Source organism: Rattus norvegicus, chromosome 15 (assembly GCF_036323735.1).
Source record: "Rattus norvegicus strain BN/NHsdMcwi chromosome 15, GRCr8, whole genome shotgun sequence".
Classification (NCBI taxonomy): Eukaryota; Metazoa; Chordata; class Mammalia; order Rodentia; family Muridae; genus Rattus; species Rattus norvegicus.
Window position 1 is genome coordinate 41,123,705 of NC_086033.1, and position 13,311 is coordinate 41,137,015.

The 13,311-nt window shown below is 36.6% G+C and overlaps 1 protein-coding gene across 11 annotated transcripts in view; it reads right to left on the reverse strand.

Annotated features, from left to right (window-relative positions):
• Ints6 (integrator complex subunit 6) overlaps positions 1–13,311 on the reverse strand; it is a 143,767-nt gene that overhangs the window by 43,121 nt on the left and 87,335 nt on the right. For all 11 annotated transcript variants that reach the window (XR_005493766.2, XM_063274427.1, XM_063274428.1 and 8 more), the window contains 6 exons: positions 8,986–9,169; positions 6,967–7,092; positions 6,311–6,465; positions 2,405–2,557; positions 1,836–1,968; positions 513–607 (listed from right to left, as the gene is read on the reverse strand). Coding sequence is in view for 10 of the 11 variants with exons in the window: in XM_063274427.1 (XP_063130497.1) it covers positions 513–607; positions 1,836–1,968; positions 2,405–2,557; positions 6,311–6,465; positions 6,967–7,092; positions 8,986–9,169 (846 nt within the window). In the remaining variant the exon portion in view is untranslated. The remainder of the gene's footprint in view (positions 1–512; positions 608–1,835; positions 1,969–2,404; positions 2,558–6,310; positions 6,466–6,966; positions 7,093–8,985; positions 9,170–13,311) is intronic.

A 13,311-nucleotide genomic window follows, 5' to 3' on the forward strand; every position in this document is an offset into this window, starting at 1 on the left:
TAACAGAGTCAACATATCTACCAGTTCCTTCCTTCCTTACTCTCTAACACCACAAGTACCCTGTGTTAGACTTTCAAAGAAACTTAACTTTTACAACCATAAAATCAAGCTATTAATCTAATGATATAGGGACCGCTTATAAAGATTAGTTCTGGACAGAGGTATAAAATTCTTGCATCAAAAGAAGACTAGAATTAGAAATGACCACATACTTTCAGTTCCTGACTTCATCTTTGAGGCAGAAACAAGTCATTTCTACCTTACAGAGAGACTTTAAAGACTAAACACTGTTAATACACGCATAATGATTATGACAGTACCTGGCCTTGGCCATATAATATTCACATAATCTCACAACCACTATTAGTCTACAAACCACTAAAATCTGTAATTACACTCATTATATGTTATCTGTACATTCGATTTTCAGGTTATTTATAGGGATGAGTAAAAGGTTATAATACTGGCAATAAGCTATGTGTCAAGATCTATTTTAACAATATTATTCTTACCCCAAGATAGTAGGGAGGCATTGTCTTCAAATAACTTTCAAATGACTGTCTCCATTTCAGTGTTGGTTTTGCTTTGTGCACTTTGAACAAGTCATCTAGAACAGTCAATAGAGTAGCATCACTCATTGTTCTTAACTCTAGTCAAAGCTCCTCTCTCAAGTCTACTTTGTTACTGGTAAGGCACTTAACACCAGAAAATCTTAACAAAATTAAGAGTAGTAAAGTGGGCTCTAGCGGATTTTGTTTGTAACTCGATTTTAAAGGTGAAAGGCTGTTATGGTCTAAAAAAGAATACATAATAATGAAGCAGCAACAGAAAATACACAAGGAAAAAATCATATGTACTGCTAGAAAAATCAAGTATGCACAGTATACAAGAGTTCCTATAAAAATGTAACTACTAATGTCTTTACTACAACTTTTAAATCTGATGGTTTATAGAAGGAATGTTTCTCAGTACTGCTCAAAAATGACAGCCATCTTGAAACTAAAACTAGACCCTAGACTTTCTCATATATTTTAAGTAGTTTCCAGGATTGGGGACACAGCTCAGTTGATACAAGTATTAATTACTGGCAAAAATGAAAAAAACTATACATGCCCATAATCTCAGAGCAGAAAAGATAAACAGACCTCCAGGGCTCACGGCCAGCTAGCAGCAAGCCCCAGGTCCCATAAGAGATTCATGGTGTGGCCAGCTACGGCCAAGCAGGCAAAGGTACTGGCCATCCGTCAAGCCTGCTAACCTAAACCTAAGCTCAAGCTCAGGCTCCCACAGTAGAAGGCAAGAACAACTCTCACAAGTGATCCTTTGACCACCAAACATGTGCCACAGCACATATGAGTACATGGTCACATAAACACATGTTCTCACACTAATTTAAACAACCAACAACCAATGAGTGACAACCAGTGAGTGAACGGCTTCTGAGAACAGTGCCTGAGAATGACCTGTTGCTTCCACGCGTACATACTCACACAAAACTGTTCTCAAAATGAAGAGTACATAAATTCTTAGAAATGTATTCAGATTTTTATGAATAAGAGCATATTTTCTGCACTAAACAGAAAGTCTACCTCAGAAAGCATCACTGAGTAAAAATTTTACTTGTATAAAGTTAGAATATTTAATTTTACAAGTTAAATATAGTAGTACCTGTTTGTAAAATATAAGGATTTTACATCAACTTTCAATTTATCACAAACGCAAGCAGATTATTATTAAAATGTCCTCAAGTAGGTTTAGCATTCTCACTAATTTTTAGCAATCAGCCAGGGCTATTTCTTAACTTTCTGTAAGAGCATACGGCAAGAATGACTTACCTAAGAGAGGAAGGAGGACTGGGTAATTGTAAGGCATCACAAATAAGTTGACACAGGTCAGTGCTGTACTAGCTTTCAAGTAACCAAAGGGATGACCGAGTTCATTATACTTTGCACTATTGCTCACATACACCTGGTAAAAAGGAAGGTTAAAATTCATATTCAATAAACCTGCAGTGAATGATATGCAAACTACAGACTCAGTTTAGCTTGTGTGCCTATGCACATGCATGTACATGCAGGCGTGTGGAAGCCAGAGGCCAACACCAAGTGTCTCCTCAGTTGTACTCTGTCTTATCTTTTGACACAGCCTCTTACTTAACCCGGAGTTCTCCAGTTCAGCCAGACTATCCAGTGAATCCCGGGTCTTCCTATATCCTTCCCCACACAGAGATGGGCTGTTGTACCTGGCTTTTTACACAGGATCTAGGTATCTGAAATTTGGACTATGAGGTCTGTGTGCTCTTACAACAAACACATTACTGACTGACCCATGTCTCTAGTCCCCAGTTTAGCTCTGTCAGAAACATCACTTATACATTTTCTTCACTACAGGTTTTTCGGCTTACCTGCCAACATGTTTGAGGAGATTTCCTTTCTAGAATAAACTGAGTCAGTGGTGAAGGTTCCAACTCATATTTGTCAAAAGGCAATTTGTCAATAACCATTGGCTCACAGTCTGTACAGGAAAACTTCACTACAGGATGAGATGTACGAGGTGGCTAGAGGGGAAAATCTTATTACTATTTATACAAAATACCAGGAATCAACACATCTCAAGTACCTTTCTCTTATCAAAGCTTACTTCTTCAGTCTTTTTAGTAAGTTTGATTTACTAGAAATACCATTAAGCTTGGAAAAAAATGTTTAAATTATGTAAATTACCAAAAAAGAAAAAAAAATTCATACAATAAAAATCTATTTAAAATCAGTATTTGCAAAATAAATGTAAATTTTAGAATAAAAAATTCAACTAATTTAGAACTAAAAGGAATTTATTATTTTCATATCTAAGAAAGAAGAAATGTACAAAAGCCCACTAGACCTCATTTGTGGCAATTACTTATAAAGAGTAGTAACTTCCAAGCTAATCACATTCCTTTATTAATATCTTCATAGGTAATAATCAGACACTATTTACAAACTGTGGATATAAAAAGATATAAATAATGGATATCTAATAAAAGACATAAACCTTATTTTTAAGTTAGTTTTCTTTCTGTATTTCCCAATGGATTCCTGTGGCTGGTTATTTCTCTGGTATAAGATACCTAACACTTTATTTTAGAAGATTCTTGTCCCAGAGGCATAAAAAGCACAATACTTTAAGAATCAAAACTATTTCATTTCTGTCTACAGCTATCTACTAGACATAATCTGACTCTTACACAGCCTTCACATACATTGTATCTAAATTGTCTCCAAACCACAAGTTCTTTTCTAATGACCTCACCATTTTAACTGTCAAAGACTTAGATGAAACAACAGTGCAAGAACACAGGAATGGGGCACATGCTCAGTACTATCTGATGCTACCTTCTTTCTGACAATATTAAATCACCAATTTCAGCAATTAATCTTTCTTACCATTTTAACTCAGATCTATACACAACTGCTTTTTAACTAGTCTTCCTACTAGGTACTCTACTCCAATAATCCTGTTGTCATTTCTTATAGTTCCCTACTTGAATTTATGCAGTTAAAGTAGCAACCAATCACAAGGGGGGAGGGGTTTGCATCTTTAATTTCAAATAAAAGCCTCAGCTTTGGTCTTTAAGGCATTCCTCACTGGTGTCCTCAGCATCCTCGCGACTCCATGCTCCAGCCATGCTACCCATGTGCCATTGCACCAATAGGTCATCATCTTTCTTGTTCCTGTGTTTTATGGACTACTTCATTATTTTCTCTCTTAAAACTAAAAAAGTCTAGAGAATGAGTGAGTTGCTAGGAATCAAACTCTGGGAGAGTTTTCTAGTACCCCTTCCCAATGTATATACTCAAAACACACACCAAGCAGTTAGGTCCCATTTCCTGACATTACCTGGGGCCTGCCTGCCTTCCATTATAGTTAGCAAACTGTGCTCCACAATATGTATGTCTGAGAATCTGCCCACAGACAGTGACTGGTCACGATAATAAGTATATTCTTGCCTAGCTGCATTTTGTTTAAGAGTGAGTGAGTGAGTGTGTGTGTGTGTGTGTGTGTGTGTGTGGTGTGTAAATGCATGTGTGAATGGGGGGTATAAAAATATTTCACCCAAATATCTTAACTTTAAATGAGTGTTTAAAACAATTTTTGAAGACAAGAGTCATGATCAAGAGGTTCAGTTAATAGAAAAATCACTTAACTTCAGTAGCAAATATATAATTTGTAGAAATGTCACTACCCTGCTAATAGCCTTCAACTAACAAATTTTAAAGTACTATTTCTTAGGATCGTTCTCTTCCATCATTTTAGGAAAAACATTTTAGTGCCTCTTAAATGAATCCTATTACTAGCCCTGCAGGCAACCCACCTGCGCTTCCGACTCACCCCTCCTAGTGTGCACCAAGTTACCTTCCTGTAGTAGTGACTCCTTGAAGCCGACCTCAAATGCACTCTGAATGTGAATAGGAACACCTTACGGTCCCTAAACTCTGCATTTTAAACCACAAGGAGTTTGGTTTCTAACAGTCTTCTAGTTTTATTTATTGAACAGCAGTCTAGCTACACCCCCGTGCTCTAAATGCACTTTATTATTTTTCACTTCCCTACTTTTTCTCACTTTCCATGAAATACTATAGATACTGTCATCAGTGTCAATACAGTATGTGAAGTCAACAAAGATCCTTTATAAAGATATGGAAAAATTTTTAAAAATCTAGGAAAAAAGAAATAAATATCAAAGAAATGGAAAGCTTGTTTATAAGAGCAAACCAAAAAATTACATACATTTAATAAGGAAAATTAAAAAAAAGAATAAACAAGGCAACACAATGAAACTTTAAACTTTTACTTTCATGTGCCACTACATCTAAGGATGGAAAAAGACTTATTAATAGATGTAAACTTGAAGTTCATATCTCAAAATAAAACTTAAGAAAATCATACATGTCTATAGTTTAAAAAAAAGTACAAGTGGCTTACTTCAACATGAATAATAATTACTCAAAACTCTGCAACAGAACCAACTTCTAAGAGTAATATTATTAGTGTCATGCCCTAGAAGCATGCCCTAGAAAATTCATCAGAAAAAATAGATTAAACAAGTCTGAATGGATATGATTTTGTTTAAATGTATTCTACTATAAAGAATACTGACTATGTCCCATGGTCACCCAACAACCATCATAAAAACAATTCATGTAGGTAAAATGAGAAATATCCCCACAAGCTCAAGATACGATATAACAACTAAAGCTGTGAAAGGTAAAGGAGTGCAAGTGAGCGTGCGTTTCTAAGTCTACGACCTCAGAGCCTATAGACAGGCCTTTAGGAGGTTGGTCTGGGACGGCTTGTTGCTAGTTTTTGTTGTGTAAACCTTGCCCCCCAAGTTACCCACGATGGGTTAATAAAGATACCTAAACCTGGGCTGGGGAGCAGGTTCCCAGGTTTGGGGTCTCAGAAGGAGGAAGGACAAGAGAGAGGAGGAAGAAGGAAGAAGTTATCATGGAGTGGGTGGACCATGAGCACTGGCTACGAGGGACAGCCTGCTGGAGCAGAAGTGGCCGAGGCAGAACATGGAAAGTGCTATCTTGGGGTTACAGACAAGGAAGGACACAAAATAGCATAGAGAGCTGATATCTATTGCTTTAAGGTGTATTATAAATATAAAGAGATTTTTGTGTCTTTTATTTGGGAACTAAATGATCTAAGGGGAGGTAGAAACCTCCAAATAATATTTACTGAATCAGAAACTATCACAAGTATTCTATACCTTCATTTAAATTTCAAATTGTACCAAGGATAAACCCTCATGCTACATTACATTTAAAATCCAAATAAAGAAATCTTCCTGCATTTACAATTTAGTATCCAAATATAAGCAACAAAATGGTAAGCTAGTATTAAATTTCAAGGGAAACAAGATACCTCTTTCTGCTGCTTCGTAAGACCATATGTGAAAGCAAAGAATGGCTTATTATGGGCTGGGGATTTAGCTCAGTGGTAGAGCGCTTACCTAGGAAGCGCAAGGCCCTGGGTTCAGTCCCCAGCTCCAAAAAAAAGAACCAAAAAAAAAAAAAAAAAAAAAAAAGAAGGGCTTATTATGATAAGCACATTATATATTTGTCTAATTTCTGTGAATGAGCCACATTTAATTTAAATAACAATTGGACTTAATTCACTTCATACTCCAGGCCAGCTTGCGTTACCTAGTTAGTTCAACAAAGCCTGAGCTGCAAGCAGGACCTTCTCTTAAAATCCAGGGGCTCCATAAACAACATCATTGTCGAAATGGTCATTAGTAATTAGTCATGGTTGCTTGGGTACTTACTAGTGTGGGAGAATTCTGATCCGGCCAAAAAGACTCTGGAACAGGCCAATGGCCTATAGGAACCCCAGTTTTAGGATTTGGCCTGACATATATGAGTTTGTGACAGCTATGCCAAGGCTGAGATCCAAAAGGTCTTGATATATCTGGCTGTCCATCTATAGCAAAGAAGTTAGGACAAAGAAAATACATTAGAGAAAAAAACCACTAAATCACATCCATTATTACTCAACAACAACAACAGAAACCCCATGCTTGTTGACTATGGGCTTTCCTGCTTCTTAAGTGGGAGGATGTCATGACTGCTGTGTTAGCTAGACTGCGGTTTGCTAGCTAGGAAAATCTACTCATTTTCAATGTGATTTTCCTTTATCTTCCACTTCTGTACCAATAGCAAATGTGTAACCATGACAACTGGCCTTGTTAATTTATTTTTATTTTATTTTGAGTTAGGATCTCTATGTAGCCCTGCCTGTCTTGCTGGTCTCAAGCACAGAGGCCTACCTCCCAAATGCTTGGATTTAAGGTGTACATTACCACACCCAGCTGGCCTTGTGGATCTTAAGACGAACACACACATAACAAACTCACAAAGGGGGATGGGCAAGGCCAACAATTCATAAATCAAATTCAAAATATCTGTAAGAACAATACAATACCTTCGGCAGGGGAAGGATCTGGTCCTGCCTTTTCAAAGTTTATTACCACCCCACTTTGTACTTTCTGCACCAAGGATTCCAGACACTGATTAAGCATTCTTGGAGAACATACAGAGTATGACCGGCCTGAGATAAAAAGAATAAGGTAAACTAGTTAGCTGTAAAAAGTCGAACTCCCATAAGGACTACAGTAGGGTTTGGGGTGTGTGTGTGTGTATGTGTGTGTATTAATAGAATTAAGTGGTTGGTATTTCCCAATTTAAAGAAGAATAAATAAAAATTATTATTTCCAACCAACAGTCTCACTGTAGATGAGTATACAATTATACAATTCTTATTCTAACTACAGGTAAGGTAAATGGAGCATAGAAACCCTGGGTTAAGGAAATCACAAAAAGAAAAAGTATCCACCTTTATAAGGCACTACTATTTCCAGCTGTTAGTCAATATCTTTAACAGATATACATACACACATCTAGCAGTTACTCCCCAAAACTCTTATTCTTACTTAACAAAAAAGATGGTAAGTACAAGTACACAGGAGATAATAATCATTCAACTGCCCTCCTGGCAGTTATCACAGAATTTCAATTATTTACATTTATTTAATATATAGATAGTAGGAATAAAGTTGAGAATGAATATATTTTGGTAAGTTTCTTTTGAGGGTGACACCTGAATCAGGAACCTGAAAAACAGAACTACCCACAAGAAGATCTGGAAAGAGAAAGAGTCGTAGAGAAGAAGACATACTGGATGCCTGCAAAAGCATTTGCTGGGAGCCTACACGAGGAAGACTGATTGATTTAGAGACAGGCCTAATACTGATTGTTTCTTACAGACTGGCTTTTCAATGAGACAGTACAGTATGGTGGAAAAGGGAAGCAGCAAGACCAGTAAGAAACCATAACACGTTAGTGTGTCTAGTCTGCCAGATCTGGAGATGACGAGAGGTTCTCTGATGCACAGGAAAAACAAGGACGACTCCCAGATGCTTCATTTGTCCTGAGTTGGAGAAATGAGCTACAGGGCTCCAGTCACTGATGCACACCAGGGGAAGGTACTTTGGGGATTAAAGCAAACTAAAGGTATCCAACACATATCCCACTCAAAACATAAAGGCATCCTATGAAAACTTCCTTACAGGTTTTCCTACATTAAATAAATTTAACTTTGCCCCAACTTAGAAATTCTCTGACTCTTCACTGTTTCACTCATATGCTAGGTCTGTTATATGGAGGGTGGCCTGCCCTGCGTGCGTGCACGCATCCATGTGTCCCTAAATAGTTGAGAATAAGCCAACCTCTTGACTTGAAGGTGTGCAATATACATACTTTATTTCCTCAGTTAAAACGACCCATTCTACAGATTTTTATGCTTTGGTAGAAATTATCAAACATTACAAGGGATGAAATTGAACCTAAAAATAATCATAGGAGGAACATTAAACAGAATAAGGTTCAGTTTATAAAGTAGAGAAAAAGTTGCTTTTTCTCTTCAACTAATTTCAGATTGGTAAATTTTTTTGTAAAATGATTTGTTAATTCATTTTTTCTAATCTCCATATAAATCTTTGACAATTTTATTTTATATCAAGATCAAAGCTAGATAATATTTTTAACCAATTAATTAATGGTCGTGCACAACATTTCTATTGTGAGACAGAGATACATTATGTAACCAGCTCTAGCCGGTCTGGACTCAAACCAAGCTCTGTGTGCTCAGTGTGGGATTAAAGAAGTATGCCACCACCCCAGCTAAATCACTAGTGATCTTCAGACAGCAAAGTTGGTCTAACAACCTCAACTACCACCATTTGCTATGTGGGCATAAAAACTAACATTCATGAAATACAGCACTTATCAAGACCACACACCCATCATTAACACGTGCAATTTTAAAACTACAGGTATGTCAATGTTGTTTAACAAACATAAACATGCAAATTGTGAAACGCACACTTTAGCACATTCAGATAAATTGTTTTAAGCCTCTGAGTTACTTTTAGCAAAGACGTACCTCCTGTCACTTCACACATGGGTGTGATAGCAGAGTCATCCAAAGGCACACCTGTCAACTGCTCGGATTCTACTGACACAGTGCCAGGCAGCCGCAGCACTAAAGCAAACAGTCTCTGATCCCAGCGAAAAGGCTCCTTGGTCAGTTCACTTCCAGGCAAAGGTGAATTAAGAGGTAAATGGAGCTGAAAGTAATGGGAAAAATAAGTTAAGCTTTTCAAAAATTATGTTATGTATATGTGTGGGGTGGGTGTGTTGCTGTATATATTGTCTGTATACCACATGCCTGCCTGGAACCCATCGAAGCCTACAACTAGAATTACAGATGGTTGTGATCTGTCTAGGGGGACTGGGAATCCAACCTTGGTTCTCTGCAAGAATGAACTTTAACCTGGGAGCCATTTCTCCAGCCACACATACTACTTTTTAAAGCAACTTTAAAAACACAACAAAACCATACTAAGTCTCTTATCACATCAAAAAACAAGTTTTACAAGTAAAAGCTTCAGATATATCTAATAACACATACTATTTTACTAAATAGTCTTAAACTGAAAGACAAAATATGTATTATTATAAATGGCTCTCTCTGTGAGAAAGGGGATATAAATACAAAAAATAATCCAATAAAAAAATTATGATATATAAGTATGTACTGGCAGAGGACCCACATTTCATATCAGGGAGTACTTACAGCTACTCCTAATTCCGGTCTCAGAGGATCCAACACCTTTGGCCTCCTTTGGCATACACCACTACACACCCCACACTCCCATAAAAACAAAAATAAATCTTAAGGGGGCTAGAGAGCTGACTCAGAGGTTAAAAGCACTGGTTGCTCTTTCAAAGGACCTAGATTTGATTCCCAGTACCCACATGGCAATTCACAACTGTTTGTACCTCACGTTTCACAGATCCTTCTGACCTTCAAGGGCACACTACACATGTACAGTCATGTACAAAGAACAGAGAGTTACATTCAGGCAAAACATCCACACAAACAAAAATGGTTTTAGAACAAATCTTAAGACAAACAAAAACCCTGACTGATCGCTATCCCTAGTATAGTCTTAAAGTACAGTCTGCTAGTACAGTCTTTAGATGAGTGCAATTTCACATTTTCTAAATAGGAATAAAAAATGTAAGGAATTATTAAGTCAGTAAGGAAATTTGAGTTTTAAACCAAGGTAGAATTGACAAAAGACCCAATTTAATTTCAGGAATCTAGGTGTGAGATTTCACACACAGTCACATAAATAAGAAGTAAATACACAAATTTACTTTTAAATGCACTAATCAAAGAGACTGGCTGAAGACATTTCAATTGTTACTTTAGGGCTCTTAAAAGAAGCACAGAACCCCCCTCAAGCATTCAGAGGCTCTGCTAGAATTTCACATACACAGCTCAGCACGTAAAGCTGCAGCAATGACAATATTAAAGTTGATCTCTGCTTGTACAAAGTCTAAGATGAATTTCTAAATAAAAAAATAAAATAGGCTCAAGAATATTTTCAATACTTTAATAAGCATGGTTATTTCAATTTTATAAAACTATCCGTTTTTTAGTTCATGTATTGCTGCATTTCTTACTTATTCCCTTCCCTTAGCATCAATCATCAACCTCTTATCTCCCGGGAGGACAGGAATGTTTGAGTAAAGTTGAGTTAAGAGTAATGGCTGGCAAGCAAGAACAGGTTAAAAAAAAATTCTGAGAAGACGGCATTATTCAACCTAAAATAGCTAAACTCCTAGTTAACATTAGTCACCAAGGGGAAGAATCTTCCTCAGTTTGACAATTAAAGACAACTGCACAGAAGTCAAGAAAAACATAAAACTGATCAACATAAAATATGCAATAGAAATGGACACATTCTAAAATTTAAAAATGAAAAAAGACTCATGAGCAAATGCACACAGAAAATACAAACTGAAATATCGGAATGCTATGTTATACACATAAAATGAGCATTAGCAGTATGAATACAAAGCAGTAAGAATGCCCACACTGCTGGTGAGCCAGTAAATATGTGGCCATCTGGAGGATGCTGATGTCATTTGGCAGTGTTGGAGATAAGCACAGACCACAGAATGCCACCGCCTAGAGGCACCCTTCTCTTCATAAAGTTTGGACAAAAAGTTTTAGAATATATAATCAGTATTAGTATGCATGAGACCCTAGATCCAATTACCACAAACTCTCATACAATGATATTATCTGCAACTTGAAAAGTGAAAACCCACCTATAAGTAATATACATACTATGATCTGTCGATCATTTATTCCATAGTTAAAGAGTAATCTAAATCTCAAAGATCCAACATCTAAATCTCAAAGATCCAACATGAAGAGATCTCAAAATAGTACCTTTTATAATATTCTACTAAATTTAAAAAAAAAAACCATATGAATGTACAACTTGGTTATTTTTTAGAAATAGTGTGACCTACTAATGACCATATCTAGCCAGTATTTTCCCAAACTGATATTCTTTCCTGGTTTTGAACTTTATATAAATTGTGGAACATGGTTTGTCTTAGAGGATTCCCCCTCAACAGTATAGGGGTAAGTTTCATAAAGTTTTGCATATAGATGTAGATCATCCCCATTGCTACATTGTGTTTATGTCAGTAAATAATGCTGTAACTTATCCATCTTTCGCAGGAATTTCATTTCATTTAGTATACGAGGTCTTTGTGACAGGCACACGATGCTCAGTCGGAAGGCAAGACTATTAGTACAGTGGCACACTCTATGTCCAGCACTCAGAGAAGATTTGATAGGAGGATTCCTAATGTGGGACCGGCCAAGGCAACCCAGAAACAGTCTCTACAGAAAAAGGGAATGTTCCAAGCAGTGGTACTGATTTTTAGTCCTATAAGCAGTGTATGAGGAGGACTAGTTGCCTGCTTCTCTTTCACCAATGCTTAGTACAAAACTGTGCTTCATTAGCCATTTTAGTGTGTGTGTATGTGTGGACTGCAGTGGAGTCTCAATTTCCCTGGGATGTATAGAAGGTGACTGTCTTTTTATTCAACTGTCGGCCATTTTAATGACCTCTTTTGTGAATGTCTTGTGCTTTTTTTGGGGGGGGGGGGGTAATTTCAACCACTGATCTATTCCAGGCATTATTTTTTTGTTGGATATAGGTACTGCAAATATCTTCTACTCTGTGACCCTTCATTAGTTCAGCATTATAATCTGATAAAGCCTTTATTTTTATTCTAATTAGTGTTCATTGTCCTTATAGATCATGAGAATCTAGCCCTTTTCTTCTAAAAAACACTTTAGTACTTACCACTCAGAATAAAACCTAAACTCATCCGGAATTGAGTGTGGTGTGTTTTAAGAGATATGACAATTACCATCATGTTTACATTACCCTCTCATTGCTTCATTTGAACACAGCCACTTTTCTATGTTAGATGGCTGTACATGTAATTAAGTGTATTCTTCAGTCAAAAACATAAAGGCAAAATGCAAATGATTCGAACAGAACGCCATCTCTATATAGGGGTAAAACAAACAAGTGTCATTTCCTATATGGTCAGCATATATGTGTAGTAAAGGACAAAATGGACAAGAAAACTGAACAAGAAGCACAAAACACAACTAAGTAAACATGGCAAAAATATTTATATTCCTTATTCTTATGCAAAATACTTGGAAATAATGCACCATACTCAGGTAACTATAGAAGCCAACAAAGTATTAGGCAGTTATCCAGATTGTTAAACATGTCATTAGTTTATACAAAGTCAAAGACAAAACTTGATGTGTGCTTCAAAGAAATAGTAGATTAGGTAACTAACCTAAGGTTGCACATCTGCTAAGGTCCTAAGAGATGTCTATTTGATCATCTAACTAAAAGCATGTGCTAATGCACTTGCCTTCCCTGCAGCCCGCAGCTGCCAAATGAAAATTTAGGTTTAGGTAATTCAAAGATGAATAGCAAAATATGGTCCCAGCACTAAGAAAACTTGGTGTGAGGAAGGGAGTCATGGTATTTCAGGAATTTCTTTCATAGATGTACTTAAAATTAAGCTAACAACAGAAAGAAAACAGAAAATCATAGTACCAGCAAGCTGTCATGGATTTCTATTTTTGTAAGAGATATTATTTAATCTTGAGAAATTTTGGTAAGGAATATTCAAACTTAAATATCTCAGGCCAGTTAGAGCTACACAGTGAGACTCTATCTCAAAAAACAAAATAAAACTAAACTATCCCCAGCCACCAGGTTAGAGATGTAATTCAATGGTAAAATACACGCATACTTTACATGAATGAGGCCCTAGCAATGAACAAATAGCCATGAATAACAATGCT